The sequence below is a fragment of the Coffea arabica genome, chromosome 8c, assembly GCF_036785885.1.
Source record: "Coffea arabica cultivar ET-39 chromosome 8c, Coffea Arabica ET-39 HiFi, whole genome shotgun sequence".
Classification (NCBI taxonomy): domain Eukaryota; kingdom Viridiplantae; phylum Streptophyta; class Magnoliopsida; order Gentianales; family Rubiaceae; genus Coffea; species Coffea arabica.
The window spans coordinates 41,340,131-41,365,507 of NC_092325.1; the positions used below are offsets into that span (position 1 = coordinate 41,340,131).

Here is a 25,377-nt window from a genome sequence, read left to right on the forward strand (position 1 = left end):
TTATATTGATCTTTATTCTCCTCGATGATTCTTGACAATTGGTATCTGCACTTTAATATGTATTCCTTAAAAAATATATATATAGATGCTTTTTGTCTAAATTCTGATTCCTGCTGAAGGGTAAAGGGACAGTCAGAGATTTAAATGGAAGCACCACCCCACAAATCAGGGCTAAGGAGCAGAAAGACTAGGAAAGCAGGCCAAGGTAAAATCAAGTGGATGCTAACCCAATAAACCAAGAAGAGGGACAATAAAAGATGTCGAAGTTGTCATGGCTTTCAAAGCAAGGGAAAATGCTAACCAACCAAGGCAGTGAATTAAAACCCTTAGTGGGGGAACATTATCATATAGGTTATGTACCATTACCCTTTTTTTTTTTTTTGGTCGATATTATAGATTCTATACTACAATTACTCCTACTCTCTACACTGAGGAAGGGGACCTAAAGAGGTGAAGGGGAATTTAGTGAATCACCTTCGATCCAGACGGGTTTTATATTTTAACTACTCATACTTTACACTAAGGTGAGAGGGATTTAAAGAGGTTAAGGAGAATTCGGTGAATCACCTCCGATCCCGACGGGTTCTATATTACAACTGCTCCTACTCTACACTAAGGGGAGAAAGACTTAAAAGAGGTTAAGGAGAATTCGGTGAATCATCTCTCTGATCCAGACGAATTCTATGTTACAACTACTCATATTTTTCACTAAGAGGAGAGGGACTTAACGGTGAATCACATAGGTTATGTACCATTTCTTACAACTAATTGGCTAGTCATCTTTTGAGTCTTCAGTGAAAATTGTAACTCGTCAATGGTTAATTTTGTAATTAAATGTAATTACCAAAATACTTATTGGGTGTCAAGAGCCTCAAGGCATCCAATTTCGTGATTGAAAAATTGAGTTCAAACTTCACACCAGCTGTAAGATATAAGCCTAAAACCTGCAATGATGCAACGAAAAAAGATGAAACAAAAGAGTTTAAGAGGATATAACCGTGCAACATGTTTTGGTTGATGTCGAGAAAAGTTTTTCTTTCCAATTGGTATTTCATTCTTATAGCTGATCAGCAATTATATGCACTGTATAACCAAGACATTAATATCATTTTTGGAAGGAGTGACTTGTCAACAAGATGGACAAGTGGTCTATTAACATTTTGTAATATGGTTTGCGATTAACTTTCACGTCAGGATTCATGCTCACAATTATTTTCTTTTGTTGCTTCGTTAATCAAGATGTAATGTCCTGTACGGCCAACTTATATTAAAAAAAAAAGAGCTAGATTAAAGATGAATTAAGTAAATTGAGAACCTTAATGTGGGAGAGAAATAACACTTAGAAGTGGGTTCTCAGTCCAATTGGCGTGGAAGGAATGGAAGACCGGAAAAAAAAAAAAAAAATTTGGACCATTTCTCGATTTGTGCGTGTCATCCTTGCGCAGGGGCCATGCTAATCTTCTCTGTATCGTTCCAATTTTATCGGATGTCCCCGAAGGGACGCTGAGTGTAACAAAGGCGCAAATAAATAAAGCGGTTTGTTTGCCACTCTTCTGTCGATGTGGGGCACAAGATTGGTGGAATATTTGACCACAGGGTTGTCTAATCTGATGGGCCTGTGTCATTATCGATTACTGCCTAATGGACTTTAACTCTTTTCATGCCCGTGTTTCTTGTTGAATTGAATCATGTACTTTTAATTGTTATTCCCCTGGTTTGCTGAGGCTGTCAACTTCCTTCTACTCATTTTATATTTACGAGCACTATATGAAAGTAATTTCACCGGGAAAAAAAAAGAACAGGAAAGTGTAATATGTGAAAGCAGAGATGAATTAGTAGAATAGAAGCAGTAAAAGATTGCGGGACCCTATAAGCTTCAGTCCAAAGTTCTGACTTCTAGGCTTTCTGGTTTCTGCTGAGGTCTCCTCTGCAGTTTCTTGAGAGTGGGAGAAAGAAGCCGGCAGCTAGAAAGTATAAGACAGGAAAGAATTGCAGCAGGAAGGCGGAGAAAATAAGTGCTGCTAATTAAGCCAGAATTTGTTGTTGTTTGACATGTGTTTGTAGAAAAGCCTCAAAAGAACTAATATGGCAATGCTGAGGGAGAAAAAGAACACATCTTTAGAAACTTCACCTTGTGCCCATCTCAGAGTTGCTTATCACAACTGCTTCAATAGGTATAAAGATTCTTACTTTTTCACTTCTACCCTTGAAATTATGCTGTTATTATTCACATTTTTCTATTTGCTTTCTTAATCAAGAAAACAGGGTTCTTTAGTGTATTGTATGTCGATTTGTCCAAAGAGGGTATGTTACACTCTGTCCCGTAGGTTGATTCTTGTTTTTGTTTATGAGAGTGCAGATGGTATTCTGAGAAGTTTTTGAAGGGTCAATGGGACAAAGAGGAGTGTGTTTCTGAGTGGCAGAAATACAGGGAGTGTTTATCTGTAAGCTTCTTATTCATTTATTTTCAATTTTGGGCTGGATGGCAGATGATTGAGATTAGTCATCTGGTAGATTTTGTTTTGTTCTGAGAGTTTTTTGCATGTTATTTTCCAGCAACATTTAGATGATAAGCATTTGAGTCGATTCTTGGAAGCAGATGGCATTGTAGATTTGACAAATCAAGCCGATTCTAAAAGGCACGATGGTGCTCCCAAATGACTTCTTGTTTTTACAAGATTGTGATTGAGGTTGTTGCTGAAATTGCTGTTATACATTCTTTTAGTTTCCTTAAAATCGTTTATGGTTGAAGAGTTATATCCTTTATGTGACTAGTACCATGCATGACTGATATGGGAAAGTTGTTGGATTTAATGTAATTGAGTGAGATCATCTTTGATGATAGAAAGTTGTATGTTATAGTACAAACTTTTCGATTAAATGACTCACTGTATTTGGGATTGTCAAGCTGCTGGCACAATGTACACCTGTTTATCGCACAAGTGTCAAAATCTGATGTGCTAGCCATCTGGAGTGGCTTTAACTATTTAAGCATTACTGAAATCGTTAACTAGTGAAAAATTTTCTGCCAGGTTGATTAGGGGAATAAAAACTGAAAAAACATCATTTACACATAGGAATGGGAATCTGACAAGGATCAACCTTCTTCTTCTGATTTAATTGTTGAACTTACTTTCCTGTTCCTTCAAGTATAGCTTCAGTTTTTAGACCTTCATTTTGGAAAGTTTCAGTTAGAATACATTTTGCTGAAATACAATGGGAACCCAAAATAGGATGTTGAGGTGTTTGATGTTTTGTCATTCAATATCTTATCTGACACCGGCTTTCCTACAGAGGTTCTTTTTTCTTTTTGCATTTTTTTAATTTTGATTTCCTGTAAACATTTCAGTTGCTGTTTTTTATGATCAATAATTTGTTGAAGTCCTATTGTTTTCCTATCAATTAGCTGGACTTTTTGCCATCCTAGGGATATACATCACCCTGTAGTACTGCCTTGTTTGTATTACCTTTTACTAGCTCTGCAGTGGGGTATAGTAGGTTGCTACGCTCCCAATTCGAGCATAAAAATTGAAGGTTATATAAGCTTTTTCACACTTTTGAGATAAGATCTTTGTAGCATATCTTTCTTTCAAACTTACTCACATGGGCATATACACGGATACTGCTGCCTTTCTTATTATCTGCCAGAATATGGTCAAGCTAGTAGGTGGATAAATTAGTGTGAATAATTGGCACCCAAATCGAGAAAGGAAACTATGAAAGGAAATTCACTGCTTTGTATTGCATTTGCACGTAAGGCAAAACATTAACAGCTATGCTCTTATCAAGTCTTGTCCTTTACTATCTATGCTAGCATGATACTGTCTGGTCTTGGTTTTGAGCTTGAGCTGATTTTTTAGATAATTTTTCTTTGTGATGAATGATGATATATTTGGGGCATTCCAAACCTCTGAGAGATTACGAACACTGAGATGCCAAATTTTTTGTTACATTGCACAATCTTCAGCTTGAAAGTTGCAATGTGAAACCAATTTTTTTTTTTTTTTTGGATGCTGCAGTTTTATGAGGGCCAGTCTGGCAGTCGCTTATGACTCACGCACAAAATTACCTTTTGGTTTTCAAAATTCCATCCCTCACCAGGAAAATGCTTTAGGTCATGCATTTTGGACTTGAGGGCCACTCTCATAGAGCTTAATTTTCATTTATCAACTACCACATTACTAAGCTCTTTGTTGAAGGTTTTCTGAAGTTGATTTCAGCAGTTTTTGGTTTTTTATTTTTCTCAACGTTTCTTGGAAGAGTATTACGTGTTCAATCTCTCTCTCTCTCTCTCCCTCTCCCCCTTCTTCTATCTTCTTTTTGCTTTCTGGCTTTACTTCTAGTTTTATTGTGAAACAGTAATTTATTCGTCAAATTGTTGCAGTATTGACTTGACTCAATTTTCTTCTTTTCAGATTGTTTTATTAACAACGGCTAACTAGGAATGAGTCTTATGGCACTCAAATGGTATTCCAGTTGTCTGTAACATCGTGAACTTGTGGTAAGGGTTCTTAATTCATCAGCAAGGATGGAGCTCGTGGTAAGGAAGTTTCCAGCAAACTTATATAGGCAGAAACCCAAGTTCTTGGTCTGAGAGTTGGACCAATTTTCACTTCATAGTTTTGAGGCAGGCATTCATAGACCGAGCTGGCCTTCATGTTGTAATGATGTTAATGCTTGTTGTTTAGTCTAATTACATATCGCATTCATCCTGTTGTCTAGGCGATCTCTCTTTTTTGTGGACAATAACAGGAAAATTATGTTATTGGGTTTAAACTTGTGTTTCTTCAAACGTTTTGGTTAATCCTTGGGGAGAGGAACAACGAGATACTGAGCCTATATGAACTTTGTTTCTTTACATTCGTTTCAATGTTCTACTCATTTTCAGTCCAGCCAAAAAGCAAAACAATGAGCGGCATATTGAAAAGTTGTTATTGCCAAGGCACCAATGCCATTATGCCACTCAGCATCCAATTTTGACAACAGATGGTAAATCTTTCATTTCAGCAACTTATCTTCGAGATCTTTTCCGCTTTGTGCAGTCATTCCATGTGTGCCCATATACAGTGAGATGTACAATTGTTTCTATAAATGGGATCTCTGTGTCTTAATCTTTGAAAACATTGACCATATAATGTATTAACTAAAGTTAAAAGTGAACCAAGCAACAAATCATGAATCAGAGGTGTCCAAATGCAACGAGTTTTGATGCTCCCAAAACCAACAGATAACACGAATTTGTTTGCAACTGTTGGAAAATTAATGTCAAAAGAAAGTCCCATTACTTGTTTTCATTGATGGGAAAAGGTGGTCATCTTGCACCCTATCGGCACAAATCTAGAATCTCTTGTTACAAATTCCCATGGTATGCGTCTGAATCAGCAAGATTTTTTTCCCTTGAGCTATGGACTTGCAGTGTTCATCATGCAGAGAGTTTCTTCTTGAACAGGAAATGTGCTACCATCCACTCTTCTCCATCGTTGTACCCAAACAATTCTGCTACTGCAATAAAGAAAGTTCTCCAATATACGGTCCATTTGACGGCAGAATCCTTACCGTATGTCGACTGCATTATTGGGGCTATAGAACTCAAGTTCTGGTCCATTCTTTTGAGCCACTCCTCACTGCAAGAGGATATGCCCAATCAGTTCATATAGTCTCAGGATACCGGTCACATGTGCCAGAGCATATCAAGATAAATAGGTGCCAGAAAAGATTAATGCTGAATATTTGCAGATTTTCTTGAACAGAATAGATTTGGTTAGGAAAATGATTCCATCATGTATTCCATTTGCCAACTTAACACACGAATGGCTAATGCATACCTTGTCTGTGCATAGTGTTTCCCATTCACTAGCCAATGATTGACTATAGAAACATCATCCTGCATGAAGAAAAGCATCATATAAAAGCATCTGAGCAATGAAATTCATCTAGTAAAGTCACCATCAGAATCACCAAATCTAAGATCATTTTAATTGAATAACATACAGAACGCTGGCAACTATGCGTAAAGTGGATGAGAAGGTCTTATTGCAGTATGCACGCAAAACAGTGAAAGATGAAGGAACAAAGGGCAAGACTATTTGAACAGTAGCTAGAATAACCTCATCATGCAAGATTTTCTGAAACAGAAGCCAGAAGCAATCAGATAACAGAGGTCGAGCGTTCAAGTCCCAGAACACCAGAAGCAATCATGCAAAAAGCTCACCTGAAAGTAAAGGAGTAGGTTTGCTGCAGGCATTGTGCCTCCCGTAAAGAAATACCTGGTAATCCAATCATCATCACTGACATCCTACAAATTACAAATTACAAGATGCATAAAAACCGATACTCAAAATCAAAAAAGAAAGGTAAAAGAAAACAAGAAATTAGAGAAACATTCTTGTACTGAACTCTTGAGATATTACAGCATTTAACCAAGGAAAAGACAGACATCATAATATTACCTCAAAATGGTAAGCAAATGCTTTATGGCAAAAGTGATGAACAAAAAGAAGACCATCTGGTTTCAACCACGCTGATATCTTCTTAAGAAGATCCCTGTAGTTTTTCATATGCTATCCCCAACCAGGAAAACAATAATATTAGGAAAAAAATTTGACTAGTTATGACCTCACATACAAAGGTCAAATCCTGCACCAGGAATACAATCAGCATTTACCTCAAACATTTCAATCGAAAATATCCGGTCATAGGATGCTTCCATTTCGAAAGTGCTAATATCTGCGACAATAATCTCCACGTTCTGTAGCTGATGATCTCTATGGTTCAAAAAGTTGGTCTGATTAAAATCTCTCTCCATAAAAACACAGATAAGGTAAACAAAATTTTCAAATATGACACTCTAAAAATACATGAATAAAAATACCAAAAATCCCAAAGTCAGCCATCTAGAAAGAAGAAAAAATCCCGGTCAAGACCAAGTCTCACAATTGTGCCATAAATAGAGTCACTAAGAGACCAAGAAATGGTTCTTACAACAGGCTTCCAGCTGATTTAGTGTTACAACAACAAACATGCCACGGAATCTTTTTTCTGATTACAGATGAAAGATGTCGATGAGGTGACTTCTAATGAGTCCTCAATTTTGAAGTTACCATATTGTCTGCATTGATATTATGGCCGAGTATTTCACCTATAACAAGTCAAAATTAAGAAAAGTACCGGCACTGCTCCTCAATGCGTGCTTTCTGGGTTACTGAATTGCAAATCCCTGTAACCTTGCAACTGCTATACTTTTGTGCTATGTACAGAGCAAGAGATCCCCAACCACAACCAACATCAAGAACAGTATGGCCATCTTTTATTTGTGACCTTTCACAGTATAGCTCCAGCATTGCTTTCTCTGCATCCTCGAGAGTCTTTGACTTGTCCAAGAAAAGACAACAGCTGAAACAAATGATACATGATCGTATCATCACCCCAATTCAAATATCAGAAACTTATAACTTTAATAGCATATAGGTGATTGGCTGCTTTTTCCAAATCGAGTCACATGTTGTAGTCCTCTAGAAAGTGTTAAAATTATAACATGAGATTAAGGTATATCAAACTTTATCTCACCTGGGATAACTGTTTGTACCTCAACTGCTTTTAAAGACATGACCACGAGACAAAATAAGACAAAAAAGACCTGCATAAATTGGGTGCAGAACTGCAAACCTGTATTTCAGATGCTCTCCAAGAACAAGCTTGAAGAAAGAAGTAGGAAGCTCATAATGTTGAGATTTTGGCACCTCAGTCTGGATGGCTGTTGGCATTTCTCTCAAAGCTGAAATAAAGAAGCAACCAATTTGCATGCTTTACAATCATGAAAGCCTAAATATCCTAATCAAGATCAAGTTGAATAGAAAATCTCAAATTAGAGAGTGGCTAACAAAATACATTTCCAATGATAACTAGTTCTGATGGACTAGCACTCTAACTTTTTCAACTTCAATCGCTAGTACAAAATGCTAAAACCCAAGTAAATATGGGATAAATACACAACAAAATTCACCTAAATCTCTGATGATGGATAATACATTTGGGTGTCTGTGGCAAAGAAGTATCCTATATAAAGGCAATACCAATTCTTCATCTTAACCAATTGAGGTATATAACCTGGTAAACAGCAATAAATTTCAAGCATAAGGCGTCAAGTAGACGTTGCATTATTCCGTCTTCACCATCCAGAGTCCAGACAATAGTGCTCAGCAAAATATTTACATAAATTAGCATAGAGTAGCTAAACATTTGATGAATTGTAAAGCCATATTATAATGATATGCTCTAATCACAAATCTTACTCATAGTAGAACCCCATAACAATTGACACCACATTTTTCAAGTAAATTATAAGGTAAATGCACATTACTTAACTGACCTTTCAGTGGAACCAACACTTCTGGAGCCAAACAAGATGACTACTAAAAAGATAGAATAAAAGAACCTCAATCCTGCACGAGCCCTTTCGGTTTTCCAGAAAATTCAGCTTTAAGAAGGAAATGTCCATACTGAACCCCAATTTAAGGAAAAATTCAATCTTTTTAACAATCAAGCAACAATCAAAAATCCCTTTTTTTGACAATTTTAGAATCCCATATAAGTTGTAGTAATTCATGAAACGTACATGTGTATCAAGAAAAGTGACAAGCATTAGTGTACTGAATTACAATGCGCGAAGGCAAGGAGGTCAGAGAGTTGTTGTTCAGAAGTGGGCTTGTAACCAGACCGAAGGCGGCCGGCCAAAAGCAGGCGAGTGAGTCTTCTTATGACAGCATCCGGCAATAAATTGCGTTCCAACGAGGCCAACATCAACCGCACAGTAGCATCATAGGGTGCCTGAATTATTGCATCCATTTTCTTTTTCGGGCTAACAGTTCAGGACTTAAGGGAACGGATGCCTCTGCTTTCAGAAATGGAGTGTCTTGTGTTAACTTTAACTCGAAGGAGGAGGAAGAAGAAGAAGAAGACGATGAGAGTGGCTAAAGAGTCGAGGGAGTTGCTTCAGGCCATCCTCTGCATTACCTGTTGCAATAGATTTTTGGGTTAATTGCAATTAATCCTCCAAGTATACGTTAATTCTCACTCTACCCAATAACCTTTTATTGTTTTTCTTTTTTCCTTTTTTTTTTTTTGTTAATTTTCTTATTCTTCTGTACGGGAATTATTCAGAAAATGATGATAGGAAGATTCAATATTTGATTCAGTTTTGGGAAATTTATGAATAAGTTATGATTTGACTAGAATACTTATAAGTTTATATCTAAATGACTCGATCAATCTCATATTAAGGTGCAATAAAGGAATAGCGAATGAATTTTGTTATGAGTGTTTAATCCACTTTAGTTAATGTATTTAGTTTGTACCAAGTAATATCGTGTGGGTTATCCTTGTTCTAAATCATCAATTCATTTAGAAAAATGTGGGTTATTATCCTATATCAATTCTTCGAACAATCATTTCTCTTATTCACTCTCCAAATTCTTTGAAATCCTTTTAAATTCTTCTAATTGTTTAGATTATTTAGGAAGTGCTTGAGTTTGTAAATAACAAATTATTCTAGTATTTAAAATGTATTATGATAATTGGTGAATTATAAATTCAAAGATATCTTAAATAATCAAAACAATTAGAACAATTTGGGTAAATTTTAAATTTTTCATCAAAATTTTTCAGTCCAAACGAAACCTAATTAAAAGTCTAATAATTCGTAAATCAAATATAAAGCATTATTCTACGGTCCAATTGAGCATTCCGAAGCCACATTGAGCCTTCAGAACTAGGGCTGCAAGCGAGTTGAGTCAAGTCGAATTTTGATCTAATCGAATCGAGTTTTGATTTAGTTTTATCAAGCTCGAACTCGACAAGCTGTCACAAATAAAGCTCGAGTTCGAGCTCGAAAAAATAAAAAAAAATAATAATATTTTTCTTAATAAATAATAAAATATTAGAGATACATATAATTTAAATATTAAAATAATATATATATATACTTGAGCCCGCGAGTCGGCTCACGAGTTATAACTTTAGTCATCATAGAACATTTTAAAGCATGCTATACCAACCAAATTGATGGGAGCATGACATGTGAAAATTAAGCAATCTCAGCAGCAAATTGTTGGGAATTAAATTAAGCAAACTTATGATTATTTGGACACCATTTTCCATTTTTTTTTAAAAAAAAAAGATCGTTTAGTTATTGGAAACATACATCAGAACAGAAAATGAAGTGATTAAATAAGTTCAGTGAAATCAAGTACCTAATGCCCAAATATAAGAAAAAGAAATCAACATCGTCTATAAATTTCTAAGCCTATACAACTAATAAATATGTCAATGGGTTGGGTCTTATCCAGATCCAACCCAGACCCAATATATTTGGGTAGGGTTTGGATTTAATTTCTCCAATCCAGACCCTACCTAGACCCAAACCCTATGAGAGAGTTGTGGATCTGAATAGGATCTGATTTTCTAGAATTCATATCCAAATTCAAATCCATACCAGATCTTACCCAGACCCATATTTATTTAATTAAATAATATATATTAGTAAATTTATAAAATAATATAATATTTTATGGCTATTGGATCGAATACAGTAAGATTTTATGGCATTAGAATCTGCATTTAGTATTGGTGGTTGGGTGATTGATGAGACTCATGCTAAATTGCTTCTAGATATGGTTGAAACATTAGTGATTACTGATGATTGGATTGAATAAAAAAAAATGAGTAAGTGTTTATAAATATTTTTATTCTATTATTTATTTGTCATCGGTTCTTAGTCAAATGACTTTTATCGCATTCATTATTTTAGTACTGGATTGCGAGACATCTACCAACACTGAAGTTTAAATAAGAAAAAAAGGTACAAAATTACATTTTTTTAATAATACTAAATATTTATATATGTTATGGTTGTTTTTTTTTTTTTTTTTGTAAAAACTAGTCCTAGTTGTCATTATAATTGATACAAACTTTTTCAAGAAAAGGAGAAAAGGTAAAGGTAAACAAATGAAATATTGGATGTGAATGCAGTTGAACCTTTGAAATATATATAGAAGTAGTCAATAACAATTCTTTCTTTGAATTCACAATATTGCATTCAACTTGTTGAATGTTAATTTTATTATTTGAAAACAAAAATTAGATGGTATTTATATTATTTATGAACTTTATATATTTTAAATACATTTTTATTTTAGTATGCTCAGAAAATACCTATGGATGCCCATTTGATACCCAAATCCATAAGGGTTTGGATATGGACTTATTTTTTCAGACTCAAAAGGGCCTGGATCTGGATCTGAGTCTAACTAAATTAAATGGATCTGGATCTTGATCAAAGAGATCCAACCCAGACCTTACCCATTGACATGCCACCCAACAACTAACAAGTCTATTATTATCAACCATTAATGGTTTCATATTGATATTGATGTACCATCACAAGATAAAAGAGCACCCAAAACCAATTTAGCATGAATACAAGTAGGGATGGCAATGGGAGCGGGTGCCCGCGCGGGGGCTCACGAGGCGGGAGTGCGGGGGGAATTTTTTCCCCCCGCTTAGAAACGGGGCGGGGGGCGGGGGAGTATACCCCCGCCCCGCCACCCGCAAAACAAAAAAAAATGTATATATATAAATATATATAAAAATGACTATATATTATATGTAAGTTAATTAGTTATAAACTTATGATAATGATATTATTAGTTAGATGTATTATATAATGTATATTAGTTTATGTAATATAATTAATATTATCAATTATATGAATAATTATACATGTCTACTAATAGAATTTATTAATTAGTTATACTAAATTTACTAATACATTTATACTAAATTTCTAATTACACTTAATAGAATAACACTTTTTTCTCAAAAAAAAGCACAAACACAATGATGAATTAGTGATTGCATTTGTACTAAAAGTGAAAATTTGACTATTTTAATTATATTTATTTCATCATATTGGATTGTATTCAAATAACTTCTGTTTGATTGTTTTTATGAGTTTCAATTGTAAAATTACAATGAATAATAATTTGGTGATGTGTTGATATTTTAGTACTTGATTATTTATTAAAATTTAATTATAATAAAATTATATAATAAAATTTTCTTAATCCCGCGGGGAAGCGGGGGAAGGCGGGGCGGGGGACGGGGGGAACTAATAGGCAACGGGGCGGGGGACGGGGGAGGGGTCCCCCGCCCCGACCCCGCCCCGTTGCCATCCCTAAATACAAGGTCTTTGGCTGTAATATCATCTAATACTTCCCTTTAATCACAAGCAACAACACAACTACGACAGACTTAGAGACAGCTAAAACCAACTTATGTCATAAAGACAAAATAATTACTGTGTAATTTCAGGTTCATATTTTATGACACCAAGAGTAACCATGGAACGAAGACTTCAAGAAGACAAAAGCAAAGAACTTGGATTTATAAATGGCTGCTAACGCATAACACGGTTCCCAAGTATATAGCTGCGGCAGCCAATTGATTGCTAGGCCAAGGAGGTGGAGGAGGAGGAGGAGATCATCTTCTTACAGGTCTTGGGCTGAAGTTCTTCTTCATTTTCTATTTTCCTACTTCCTTGAAAGGTTGGATCATATAGCAATTCATTGTCCTGGTAAGTCAAACTTACTGCTTGCTTTGTTGGTTAGTAGTATTTTTACTGGAATTTCTAGTTTTGAGTGGGGCAGTTTCTTGATTTATGCGTGGTAGGCCTTATTGTTGCTTTTTTTGTGAACCTGTTTTGTCTCTTGAGGAACTGCAGAAAAAGTTTCTTGCTTTGATGACTATTGTATCCCATTAAGATAATTTTTGCTCTATTTTTGTTATTTTCTTCGTTGGGTTTGCTTGTGTTGGTTTCTTGGAGATTGTACAGAGCTTGATGAAGCTCTGATGGTACTGTATAAGTTATTACTGGCAATTTTGGACCAATAAAACTCAAAAAAGGAAAGGATAGTGAATAATTGAGCAGGACTGTTATTACAGATTTCTATTGGTTTTTGGCATTTATTGTTGCATTAGATTTGCTGGGATTTTCTGTAACTCTGCATCAAGCATGCAACACTAAGAAAGATGGAAAACGGAAAAAAAAGAAGGGAAAAAGAAGAAAATTCTGGTTTGTTAGAAAGAATGAAAATGTTGGTAGATATTGAAAAGATAAAGAAGCTCTGATATTACAGTTGCCTGTTCAATTATTTTGGAACCTTACTGCAAGTGGCAAGTGATAGAGATTTTCTTGCATTGTTAATTTCTTCTGACGTAATAGTAATCTCCCTTTAATGATTCACAAAAAGTAATCGATCAGAGCAGAGTCCTTGTAAAATTTGAAATAAGAACCACGGAAATAAACAATCCGAAGCAAAGGAGAAAAGGGAAACCAAATGCCTGACCTTGATTCCTTCTTTAGGATGTTGAGTTGGTTGTTTAGTTTCCTGAATTGGAGGAATACAGAGCCCAACAAGTACCTAATTTCTGTCTAGTTTTTATTCTACTGTTCAGTTCTTGTGCTGTATGTCTGGAAATTCTTAACTTTTTCTTAGTATATATGCTTGAAACATTTTCTTTGAATGGGTAGATGGTGATTTCCAAAGATGATACTGTGATGAGTAATGATGAAGCATTGAGCAGTGGACAGTTATTGCGCGATATTGGGGAAATAAGCCAAGCCCTTTACCTGCACAAAGACCCATCCAAGTCTGTACATTTGCAATCCAAGCATCAATCAATTTTTGGTACTAAGGCTAGTGTAAGAGATGTGTTCCAAAAGGAGAAGAAGTCATCAATTTGGGGTTGGAAGCCCTTAAAGGCTCTGACACATATTCGTAGTCATCGATTCAATTGTTTCTTCTTTCTTCATGTACATTCTGTTGAGGGTCTACCTTCCAACTTTAATGATCTTATTCTTTGTGTAAATTGGAAAAGGAAGAATGAGGTTTTCAAAACTCATCCTGTTCATGTTTTCGAAGGGATAGCCAAGTTTGAGGAAACTTTGATGCATCAGTGTTCTGTTTATGTTAGTAGAAATGGCCCACAAAATTCAGCGAAGTATGAGCCTAAACTTTTTCTTCTTCAGGCTTCCATTATTGGAGCTCCAACTCTAGATATTGGTAAGCATTGGGTGGACCTCGCAAGGCTGCTTCCTCTGACTGTAGAGGAGTTAGAAGAGGAGAAGAGGACCTCGGGGAAGTGGACAACAAGCTTTAAGCTGAAAGGCAAGGCCAAAGGTGCTATCCTGAATGTTAGTTTTGGATTTTCAATTCTGGGGGATAATCCATTTGACCCAAGACATTTTCTGACGGTCTCTGATATGCCTAAGGATAGTGGGCAGACACCAATTGCTATGTCCTCAGATTGTGATCAAAGTAGCAGCAACATTGCTCTTAGGAGGAGCGGTAGTGTTCCAAGAAAATCATATAATGGGCATCAGCATGTTTCATCACAATCATTAGATATGAAATATCTTAGTGAAGTGTTTCCTAACCAAAACTCGGAGCTTGCTAGGTCAATAAATTTTTTGTACCAAAAGCTTGATGAGGGAAAGTTTGGTAATCTTAAGGAGGTGGATGGCTTTCATGAAAATCTTGTGCCCTTTAATTCTAAGTTTGCCTCTTCTGGAAATGGCTTTGATGATTCTGACTTTATCGTAATTGATCAGGGCGTGGAATTGTCTGTGAAGGATGATTTGAAACTTGACCATAATTCTACTGAATGTTTTAACAAGCCTGTCATTGAAACTATAGATGTTGCTGAGATTTTTCAGGAAGATATGACAGATTTTAGTGCTAAAGGGGAACCAAATTCAAATCATCTACTTGATTGTAGTAACAGCTGTGAAAGTGCAATACAGAGCAAGTGTGAGGAGAATAATGTATATGGTAAAGAATCAACCGTGGAAGAATCTACAATGGTTTCATGTAAATTCATAGCCTCTGAATCAGCAGAATTTGACATGTCATCAAATATAAGCAAGTGTATTGAGGAGGAGACCTACATGAACACTGAATCTAGTTGTGGAGCAAGTAAGTTGGTACGGTCACTTAGTCTGGACGATGTCACTGAATCTGTTGCTAACGAGTTTCTTGATATGTTGGGCTTTGGGCACAACCCCAGAGACATGACTTCTGATAGTGAGCCGGAGTCTCCAAGAGGGCATCTTCTGAAACAGTTTGAAATGGAATTCTGTGCATTTGAAAATCCTATACTTGATTTGGATGCAGCTTCAGAGCGAATAGAAGTCTCTGGTGTTGCTCGAACTGGCTCTGGGAGGGTGGCATGTTCTGATGATTTTGATTTGTCACTGGTCATTCAGGAAGCTGAAAAAGAGTATAACAGGGTTACACAATCACTGAGAAGCAGACGGAATGCAAAAATGCTTGAAAACTTGGAAACTGAAACTTTAATGCAAAGATGGGGCCTAAACGATAAGGTATTCCAAAATTCTCCACGAATTACCTCTGATGGATTTGGAAGCCCAGTCTATTTTCCTCCCGAAGAACCTTCAAGATTACCTGCTCTTGCAGAAGGCTTAGGTCCAACAATTCAGACAAAGAGTGGAGGCTTATTGCGTTCAATGAGTTCTTCTCTTTTCAGGAGGGCAAAAAACAGTGCAAAGCTGATAATGCAAGTTTCTAATGCAGTTGTACTACCAGCAGTTATGGGTTCCAATGTTGTGGAGATACTACAGTGCTGGGCATCAGGGGGAGCCGAAGATATGTTTGCTAAGACAAATGAATTGATGCCTTTGGAGGACATTACTGGAAGGACGATGGAACAAGTCATCCTGGAAACTGAGCACAGTTCGGAAGTTATTAAGAGGTCTGCAAATTCCTTTTTCTGTATGCTTGTATGAAGTTTTTGCTCCCTATAGCCTATCTTCTTCTAATGCTGATTGATGCTCAATTTTCTTTGGTGATAGGTTTGACCAATCTGCTTCGCTTAATGACTTCAGGGTCAAAGATCATTCATTTGTCTTGGAAAAGAATGATGAAGGATCACTGTTTGGTCAGAATGCTCCAAACTTAGGCTCAATAACAGAAAAAGTATATTCAGATTATGTGTCTTTGGAAGATCTTGTTCCATTAGCAGTGGCTAATTTTGAAGCTCTCTCCATTGAAGGGTTGAGGATTCAATGTGGCTGGTCAGATGCAGAAGCACCTTCATGCATTAGGCCCCAGTTTACTGAGAACTGGACCTCTGTAGGCCAGAATGTTAAACTAGGTGGAGTTATGGGATCTTTGGGACCCACTCCATTGCAACTTTTGGATGTCAAAAGGGAAGATGGTATTGCTGAGTTAATCAAATTCTCTATCTCCTTGAATGAATGGATTAGGTTAGATGCAGTAGATATTGATTATGAGAATGAAGTTGATGGAGAGATGTTGAAAATCTTAGCAGCTCATCATGCTGATCTTTTCGATTTAGGTGGTTTACAGATGACAAGAAATGGTCAACGAGTTAAATTATCAGGTAGTAACAGTCATTTGTTCGGTAACAACTTCACATTAGCTCTTAGGTTGCAGCTCAGAGATCCGTTTCGTGACTTTGAAATGGTTGGATCATCAATACTTGCTCTGGCTCAAGTTGAAAGAATTTGTATTCCTGTGCATGATGAAATGCATAACACAAATATAGAAACAGATTTGAGCAACAAAAAGGATGATCTGAATGAAGAGTTTGTTATGGAAGGAACCAGTGCTGAAGAAAATCATAAGTGCATCAACGCACCGTTCATCTCTCGGTTTAAAATCTCTGGAGTCCATATCGCAGGTTTTAATGTTGAGCCAAATGGTAGGGGGGTGTTAATTAATCCTAGACAGCTACAATCTGGGTCTCGATGGTTACTTTCTAGTGGTATGAATAGGACAAGCAAGCGTCCTTTTTCCAAGTCCAGTGCAATAACAAAACCATCATCACAACTTCTCCAAAAACAAACTTGTGATACTTTGTGGAGCATTTCCTCTGAGGTGCAATCTGCAGCAGCTAGATGGAAGCATTTTGGCGCACAAAATATTCATGTACGCAACCCTGATATTGCTTTTCCAAATTAACCTGTTTGGTTTGCTAAAGCATCGAAGTTCATGCTTCAACTTGCTAGACATTTAATTCGGCGAAGTATCAAATTCCTGTTAGCATATTTCAGCAAATAAGGCTAATAACCTGCTTGTACTTTAGATATTCCTTCTAATTGCTTCACCGAATCACTGTACTGTCAGTCGACATGTATAATTGGCCTATGACCTGTGGGTATTCATCAAGGACATTGAAAGTGCTTTGTATTATTAGCCAGCAAAGTCACAATGACATGGAGAAGTATTATGTCCTTCACCTGGTGCTGTTTTTTAATGTCCTTTATATGGCTTGAAGAAGTTACTTCATGTTTTCTTGAAATGTGCTTGTTATACATGGTATGACTATTATACCTGGTATCCCCTTGTAGCGCTGCTCGCAAACATTTCCTTTTGACGGCATGTTTTTGGCTTTTACTGACAATTTATGGAAGTTTCTTTTCCGATTCTGCTACTAGCTTCATATGTGATATGTGCCAAATTAATGCTTTTATTATAGTTAAGGGTAACTAATGAGAATTTAATGGCATCTTATTATGCTTCTCATGCATTGTTGCTGATTTTTTTCCCCCTCTTCTCATGTCTTTTTAGTAACTGACAGTTCCAAAACTTCTATGGTCCTTTTGTTCGTGAGATGTTTGTATACAAACAGGACATGTAGCAAACATTATAGTTTGTGGTTTAGAACATGCATAATGGGCAATGGCATGGAGATCATGCATTTTCATATTTCTGAACATTGTTTTGGCCTTCCGGGTGAAAATAGAGATATATCGACTCGACTGTGGTCATCTCATTTAGTTTTCTTCAATGTTTTTTTAAATCATTTTTTGCTCAGCCGTGCGCCCCCTTGCCCCCTTTCCCCAATTCAGGAAGTCTAATTTGCACTCCATGCAAGTGCTGCATTTGGTTTAGTTCGTTAAATGTCATTAATATATCTATTGTTGCATGTTAAATGCTGGTGTAAAGTGCATTGATGAGGAGAGTGTACAAAGAAGCCCTGTTGGATCTATCCTCACTGCAATTTACTAGTACATATCTTGTCGATCGGTGCATGACTAGACCATCCTGCTATCTGCTTGGTCTATTGAAACTGCCGAAAACAGATTGAAACATCTGAAAAAAAAGGGGTGGGATTTAGGTAAAGCTGTGGTAGAACGGACACTGTCCATGCTCTATCGCGTCCTTGAACAGAGTCTAGCCATAATTGATGAAACTACTGAGGAATTCAACATTCCCCTGTGGGAAGTCAGAACTGAGAAGGGCCCTGGTGGTTGTGGATACCCTCATAAGTTGTTATTACATATCTGGGGTCTTCTTTGTCTCTTTCAACTCTCTTCTTCACTGGGCATCCTTCAATTGAGCACCTATAGTAATTCCTGTACATTACATGAACATTGTCAATTCCATACTCTCAATCAGCAGTTAGCCTTCATAATTGTATGGTTTTTGTAAATTTGAGGTAGTCCAATCTGCTTATGTTCTGTGTTTATAACTCGATGGAGAAAGCAAGAGGCTCAATTTTTGTGATTAGCTGCAGAAACTAAAGCAAGATGGAGTCTACTTGAGAAATTTCAGCAGGAGAAACGAAAATTTTATTCTAGCAAACAAGTCTATAATCTTTATGCAATCTCGTGCACTTGTCATCATGCTAAAATTTAACCATATACTGCAAGAGGGAAACAGACAGTATTGAACAACTAGACCAACTATCATTGTTAAATCCAAAATACCGTTTTCTGCTTCTTTTTCTGTGTCTTTTTGAGAGATAAATCCAAATTCCACACGATAAGTTGCAGTTGTCTTCAGCTATTATGACACAGCAAAACCAAATTACGGGGGGAAATGAATTATTGGGCAATTCGTATATGTCAAATCATGCACTTCTACTGGATCATTGAACAGAAATGAGTTGAATCTAGTGAGTGGGTGTCCTTGTATAAATTCTCAAAACCCGTTTTGCTAATCTGGCGGCTGTGTGGATGCTCCCTTATGAGATTGAGACCTAAAACCTAGGATTCGTCGAACAAAGACATGTTGGGCCAACGCATTACGTTGCTAATCATCATTCCCACAAAATTAATTGAAGGTGGATCTTTCCCACAAAATTAATTGAAGGTGGATCTTTCCCACAAAATTAAAAGCAGATTGCATACAAAAAAAAAAAAAAAAAACATGGAGTTATACGTTATTGGAGAAGAATCAAGAGAGAAGATGATCTCTTTTACCCAAAGTAAAGTTGTCTTCTAAAAATTGTATGCTCAGTTAGTGCATAATAGGTGTCCAGTTCAAACTTTAAAATGTTGCAGGAATTTTATCTTGATGTGTACGATCCAATAGAGATGTGAGGGGACCAAATTTTGGCATCAAAACGTTACCAGCACTAATACCGCATATTGTGCTTCATTAGTTGACTGACTTTTATGAATCCAACTCCCATTTCGTACACGAAGTGCTGTTAACATAAATCGTACAAAAAATATATATATATATATATTTTGGTACTGTAGAAAAAATGATTTTGATTTCCTCTGCAGAATTTAGTCACTTCAGATTGTATATCACTTCTCTCTCGACTTTTATGTTATGTGTCGGTAAAAGAGCAGTGAAGAACAGGTAATTTGTTTCGAACTTTTCTTCTTATGCGTTTCCATTGAAGGCTTCAAAAGCATTATTATAAATGGGAACGGGTTTTAAAGGAGTTACAGTCGATCCCATCCATCCATGGCATCAACGTCTTGAGGCAGAATTGATTTCTCCATGTGGCTAAGTTTGGATAATCTCGAACTCTTTGAGGGATCAATTTTAAAGGGAATGAATAAAACCCAAGTAGTTTATTCGTAAAAATCATTTTATTATCTCATGAAATGAAAGCCATGCATAATGAAAGAAAATTGTTTACCTTGGGTTTGGGCTGTTCTTCACCATCTTCTTCCCATACTTCCTCCACTTGAAGCCATCATCAAGTATCTCAACCTCTGACTTAGTCTTGAATGCAACCTTTTCTCTGTTCTCCTTCCTCTCGTTCCCACCAATATCTCCTGCAAATTAAAACATACCACAGATTTATGCCTCTCCCATATTTACACGGAAATCAAATGGCGCACACTTTTTTTTTTTTTTTGTACTACAGTAAAATATGTTTTCAGATAAACACACATGCTCGTGTTTTCTCGTAATAGCTAGTTTAATTTAGAACTTAAAAAAGGACAGGAACTTTGCTTTGCTTACTATTGGATTGCTGACTGCTACTTCCACCAGGATGACCAAGGACTTCAGTCAGCTCTTGTTGAGGGCTTTGGGCAGTACTGTAGCCAGAGGGCATGAATGTTTGATCTTCCTCCATCCAATCATCAAGCTCGAAGTACTCCGAAACCTGGAAATTCGACTGGTTGGTGTCACCACTGATCATCCCAGATGAATATGATGATCCAAAAGCACTGCTAGAATTGTAATTGTAACCAGACATGTTTGTGAACCTGTTGGGATCATAGTTCCCATCCATGATGGGTGATGATAAGTGAAGTGAAGTGAAGTGCAGTGCAGTGGTGGTGAGGTGTTGATATATGTTCATCGCCAAGTTCTTTCGTAGTAAGCTTCCTACAACGTCGAAAGAAGCTTCATGGGCTGATGCCTACGACTTGGGAGTGGTGGCTAAGAAATGCTACAGAGATTGTTGGGCCCAGGGCAGGATTAATGTTCACATCTCGGTTTTCAGCTGTCTAAGCTAATTAGCTAAGGATGAATGAGAGGGCAAATATATAGGTGGTGGGGTATGGCTAAAGACGACTTGTGCGTAGACTTTTGTTGCCTTGGCTTTGGGCTCGGATTTGGAGCAGATGTGAATTTGTGATTTTTTTTTCCCTCGCTCGCAGTCTCGTGCTTAGACCAAATTTATCTACAATTGAGGGGGATGAATACAGCTCAAAAGTCAACAATGTGAATTATGATCATGCTATACATGGTGCCTTAAAAAGTCTTATTTACAATATGAATAGTGATCATATGTAAGGGCACCACCAGTTCATGCACTATGGGCAAAGGACCTCCCAGCTCATAGCCAAAATGGCCATTTACTTCCCTTGATTTGGCCTCTTCGGTCGGTCATGAGGCATTAAATCAGGTTTGGGAGTCAATCCTACCCTAGAATTGGATTCTTCCTCACGTTCTTTAGTTAGCCTCCTTTAATTGTCACAAGTCCCTAGCCAGACCAAGAAATGGTCTCTGTCCCTTTTTTTTTTCCACCTTTTTTCTTTTGTAGAGTTAGACATGATGAATCTGATAATAGATAGATACCCTCACGAAAGACTTTAGTCTATTTACTTATGGTGAAGTTATTATAAACCGCTTGAATCTCTCTCTCTCTCTCTCTATATATATGTATATATATATATATATATATATATATCCCTAGCTATGTATTTTTTTTTCTTTTGAATCTATATGTATGTCCCCTATGTATTTTTCTTCATTTCTATTGTTTTACTCTTTTAGGATGCCTCTATCTTTTGAAGGTGAGCTCCTATCCTATCTCATAAGGTAATTAACCACCCTTCCTCTATCAGTGTGGCATCGTTCAGCTCTACACGTAACAACACAGCCTTATGGTACGGTACCTGCTGGCCTTTCTGGGATCATTGCACTTGCTCATTGCCTCCTGTCCCCTTTCTTTACTCTTATTATGACAGCCATTGCCTCATGACTTTTTCATACGTGAAGGATACAAACATATCTCTGTAACATATATATTTAAGACGATCCAAGAATGGTGACCAATTCTGGGCTTTTATGGCTGAATAAGTTTTGCCAAGTCAGGCGTGATTAATTGCAGTGCTAGTTGACAATGTAAACGTACGTAATCAGGATGATAAAGGTAAGTGAAATGATGAATCAACGCAGTATACTGATACAAGCATGAATAATTGAAGGAACAAGAAGAAAGAACCTCGAAGAATGAAGGGTTTTGTGAGTTTGGAGCTAGTCCTTGTCAAACATCCTTGCAGCCTGATAGTGGCAACTGGCAAGAACACTAGAAGGTCCCTTTGGTATATGCAAAGTATTGAGATTAACATGCTGATCACGACGTATATTATAATATTCGCAGCTCGTGTTATCTCACTTCATTTAATTGCTTATAGAAGTAATCCTCTTATTAATTTGTAACCTTAAAGCACATGATCCATAACCTTTTTTAAACTAAAAATTGGACTAATGCCCACAAATTATAATTTCCAATCCAAGCTACTTTATGGCTGTTTTAGACCATAATGTTAAGTTGGTAACACAAACTCCAAAATAACGTAATGGCTAATGATAAAAAAAAAATTGATGAAACGAACATTTATTTTTTTTATTGAAACGATAACTATTGTATAACTTATTCTATCTCTACGCTACAGGAAAGAAAAAGCCTAAAAAAACTTATATTATGGACTAACAGGTACGCAGATCCTCGGTGGGACGAACATTTACTTGCATGGTCATTTTTGGATAGCGTGAAAACTGAGTAGGAAGACCGACGTGTTCAGTCAACTTTCATTTATTTTTCCATGGTTGAGATATTTTAAGACATCTTATGACTTAAGGTGTAAGAAAGTGCTGCTCCTGTCTTACATTGGGAGAGGTTCAATACACTTCTTCTTCTACTCCTCCTCCTTTTTTTATTTTATTTTAAGGGCTAGGATTTAAACATGGAGAATGAAAAGGGAAATTTGAAAAATTTTTTTTGTAACTTTTAGAATCTCAATCTTCGCTATTAAAGTAAGGCCTTATCAACTCTCTTATACACTTCTATTAATATAATATGACTCATTTTATTGTTATTCTATTTAAACTAGCGGTTGATGTTCTTAATTATTCTAGGAACTTACCGCTCTTTATTAGTAGAAGGCTCGTGTTTGTTGTCAAAAAATTTACTTAAATATGGGCATATTAGTAAAGTCGTAAGTTAACTTGCCATCAAAAAAATTTGTGCCTATAATTTGAGACAAATATAAAGATCAAGTAGCCTCTCTTTTTAGAACAGTGAGAACAAATAAAAATGTGAGAATGTAAGGTAAGAGTCGGGAAACTTTAGGAGTACAAGTCAAGCTAGTTATCTTGTTTGGATCGTCATTTTTTTTTTCAAAAAATCTTTTACGTGTTTTTTCATGAACATATATTTCAATTATCTTTTTATCTTACATATATGAAATCGTTATAATACATCTTTTTACAAAAACTCCAGAGGATAACAATCCAACCCGGCAATTTTTCATTTTTTTGCATTTTGCCATTGTCTCATCAATCAATGCTGTGTTTCAATTATGGGAAATGTTTTCACTCTTGTCGAATATGTGCGTTGATTCTAGCCTCAAATGGAACCGTGATTTTTTTGCAAGTCCACCAGAATCCCGGAGGAATTTGTTAGCTTTTGAGGTAATGGGTGCTACTACTCCCAGATACGTTTCACCGCAAGGGCCGGATTTCCAAGCCCCCTTGTATGCCCCCAAAAAAAAGGGGAAAAAAAGGAACAGTGGTTTTCACTTGGTTGGGTCACTCTTTTTCTTGACGTCATTACATATGAGGTCACACAAAAGGCAAAGGATCTGTAAAAGTTAACTAATTCTTTCTCTTATAAGTCAACCAAGACTCGTTCTGTATTCATATGCAGCAGGATAAAGCGGGAGTATCATGGAACACTTTGTGCACATTCGACTTACTGTTGTACGCTCTTACTTTGTGCAGATGCTCTCGTCGATGTGAGGGCTATATTAATATTGTTAGATGATTTGTAAGAATTTTCGTGAAGAAAATCTATGATCTCGAAAATATGTTCTCATCCAAACTTTTCTTTAAAGGAAAAAGAAATTTACTATTATACACACTCCCATAAACACCTTTTCCATATTCAGAAGTACTTGGCGAGACCTAGAAAGAATTAAATAATGAGCCTAGAAGCTAATTATTGCCACTTATGTTTCAATTTGTTTTAATGAGAAAATCGTTCAAAACGTTGCTCACATTTTGTAAAATAACTTTTTTCATCCCTTATTTTTAAATATATAATTTTGGATCCCTTACAAATTCACATTGATTCAATTTTGTCCCTACTTAGGTTTTCAACTAATTTTTTATCGAAATTTTTTTAGTGATAAAATTGTCAGATCAAATTTTACATAATTGGATTTATAGTCCTTCGCATTTCATAAAATGAATTGTTTCGTCAATTACATTTCACAAAATGAATTTTTTTCATCTTTCATTGGTTATATGTGCGAATAATTTTCTTTAAATCCATGTATATATCTATTTAATTTTATTTGAGCAGTATGAATAGTTATAATATATTTTTATTTGATTTCGCTTGAACAATATAAATAATATGTAAATATCTCTATTTTCGTAGTATTCAGGTAAAATCAAATAGATATTTACATGAATTTAAAAAAATTATTAGTTTTTCACTCATATATTATTTCTTTTTACTTGAAAATTGAAAACAAAGAAGATATTTAATTATAACCATTATTGAATGTTTATATCGAATTAAATTTGGATAAAAAAAATAAACAAGGAAAAATATGTCAAAAAAGAAATAAGGGATTGTCATTTTTAAATTTAAAAAAAAATCACAAGGCAAATAATTCAACTGTTGATTTTAAAAGTAGCTAGTAGAAATTTCAAATTTAAACTACAATGTGTTAGCATGACTATAAAATTTGAATTATGACCTATTAAGTAGATGACCTTATTATACAAGTCAATAAATAAATTATTACCAAAAGAAATAGGTCACAAATATTGAATAGGTTCACATGGTGAAATCATAGAGATATATACATGGATTTAAAACAAATTTGTTAATTTTAAACCCTTGTATATATCTATTGAATAGCATGCGTACAACAACGATTAGTTTGTTCAAGTAAAATTAAATAGAGATATATTTTATGGTATTTGTACTATTCAGGTAAAATTAAATAGATATATACATGGGTTTAACGAAAAAAAATTATTCATACACATGATTAATGAGAAATGAAAAAAATCCATTTTGAAAAATGTGAGGGATGGAAAAATTCATTTTATGAAATATGAGGGACTAAATAATTTATTTTGTAAAATGTTAGGGAAGAAAAAATTCATTTTGTGAAATGTGAGAGACAATGAATTGGATTATGTAATATTTGATTTGATAATTTTATCCTTAAAAAATAATCACGTGCGAGGGACGTATTGGATTTTGATAAAAAACTAGTCGGAAATCTAAGTAAAGACTAAATTTGATCAATGTGAATTTATAAAAAAATGTAAAATTATA

At 35.7% G+C, this 25,377-nt stretch overlaps 4 protein-coding genes and 1 non-coding gene across 8 annotated transcripts; 2 read left to right on the forward strand and 3 right to left on the reverse strand.

Moving 5' to 3' along the window:
- Window positions 1–1,399: 1,399 nt before the first annotated feature.
- Window positions 1,400–1,502, reverse strand: LOC140013952 (U6 spliceosomal RNA). The gene has a single exon (XR_011820804.1). It is a non-coding gene; the product is annotated as a U6 spliceosomal RNA (small nuclear RNA).
- Window positions 1,400–4,776, forward strand: LOC113706784 (uncharacterized protein At4g33100). The gene is made up of 4 exons (XM_027228788.2): window positions 1,400–2,174; window positions 2,360–2,444; window positions 2,557–2,690; window positions 4,416–4,776. The coding sequence occupies exons 1-3, from the start codon at window positions 2,086–2,088 to the stop codon at window positions 2,659–2,661; spliced, it is 279 nt and encodes a 92-aa protein (XP_027084589.2). The 5' UTR covers window positions 1,400–2,085; the 3' UTR covers window positions 2,662–2,690; window positions 4,416–4,776.
- A 410-nt stretch (window positions 4,777–5,186) lies between these two features.
- Window positions 5,187–9,019, reverse strand: LOC140004251 ((S)-coclaurine N-methyltransferase-like). 4 transcript variants are annotated; one of them, XM_072064034.1, is made up of 8 exons: window positions 8,658–9,019; window positions 7,666–7,774; window positions 7,168–7,392; window positions 6,665–6,764; window positions 6,450–6,560; window positions 6,212–6,295; window positions 5,826–5,884; window positions 5,187–5,624 (listed from the first exon to the last, which is right to left on the reverse strand). In XM_072064034.1, the coding sequence occupies exons 1-8, from the start codon at window positions 8,842–8,844 to the stop codon at window positions 5,423–5,425; spliced, it is 1,077 nt and encodes a 358-aa protein (XP_071920135.1). In that variant the 5' UTR covers window positions 8,845–9,019; the 3' UTR covers window positions 5,187–5,422. The 4 variants fall into 4 exon arrangements, with proteins under 4 accessions (XP_071920135.1, XP_071920137.1, XP_027084913.2 ...); XM_072064036.1 differs by having other exon boundaries at window positions 8,615–8,798; XM_027229112.2 differs by lacking the exon at window positions 8,658–9,019 and adding an exon at window positions 8,107–8,608.
- A 3,220-nt stretch (window positions 9,020–12,239) lies between these two features.
- LOC113707226 (protein PLASTID MOVEMENT IMPAIRED 1-RELATED 2-like) lies at window positions 12,240–17,330 on the forward strand. The gene is made up of 3 exons (XM_027229449.2): window positions 12,240–12,628; window positions 13,586–15,825; window positions 15,926–17,330. The coding sequence occupies exons 2-3, from the start codon at window positions 13,586–13,588 to the stop codon at window positions 17,055–17,057; spliced, it is 3,372 nt and encodes a 1,123-aa protein (XP_027085250.2). The 5' UTR covers window positions 12,240–12,628; the 3' UTR covers window positions 17,058–17,330.
- A 650-nt stretch (window positions 17,331–17,980) lies between these two features.
- LOC113707227 (uncharacterized) lies at window positions 17,981–20,786 on the reverse strand. The gene is made up of 3 exons (XM_027229450.2): window positions 20,307–20,786; window positions 19,978–20,116; window positions 17,981–18,454 (listed from the first exon to the last, which is right to left on the reverse strand). Exons 1-3 carry the CDS (start codon window positions 20,647–20,649, stop codon window positions 18,325–18,327), a joined length of 612 nt encoding a protein of 203 aa, XP_027085251.1. The 5' UTR covers window positions 20,650–20,786; the 3' UTR covers window positions 17,981–18,324.
- Window positions 20,787–25,377: the final 4,591 nt, after the last annotated feature.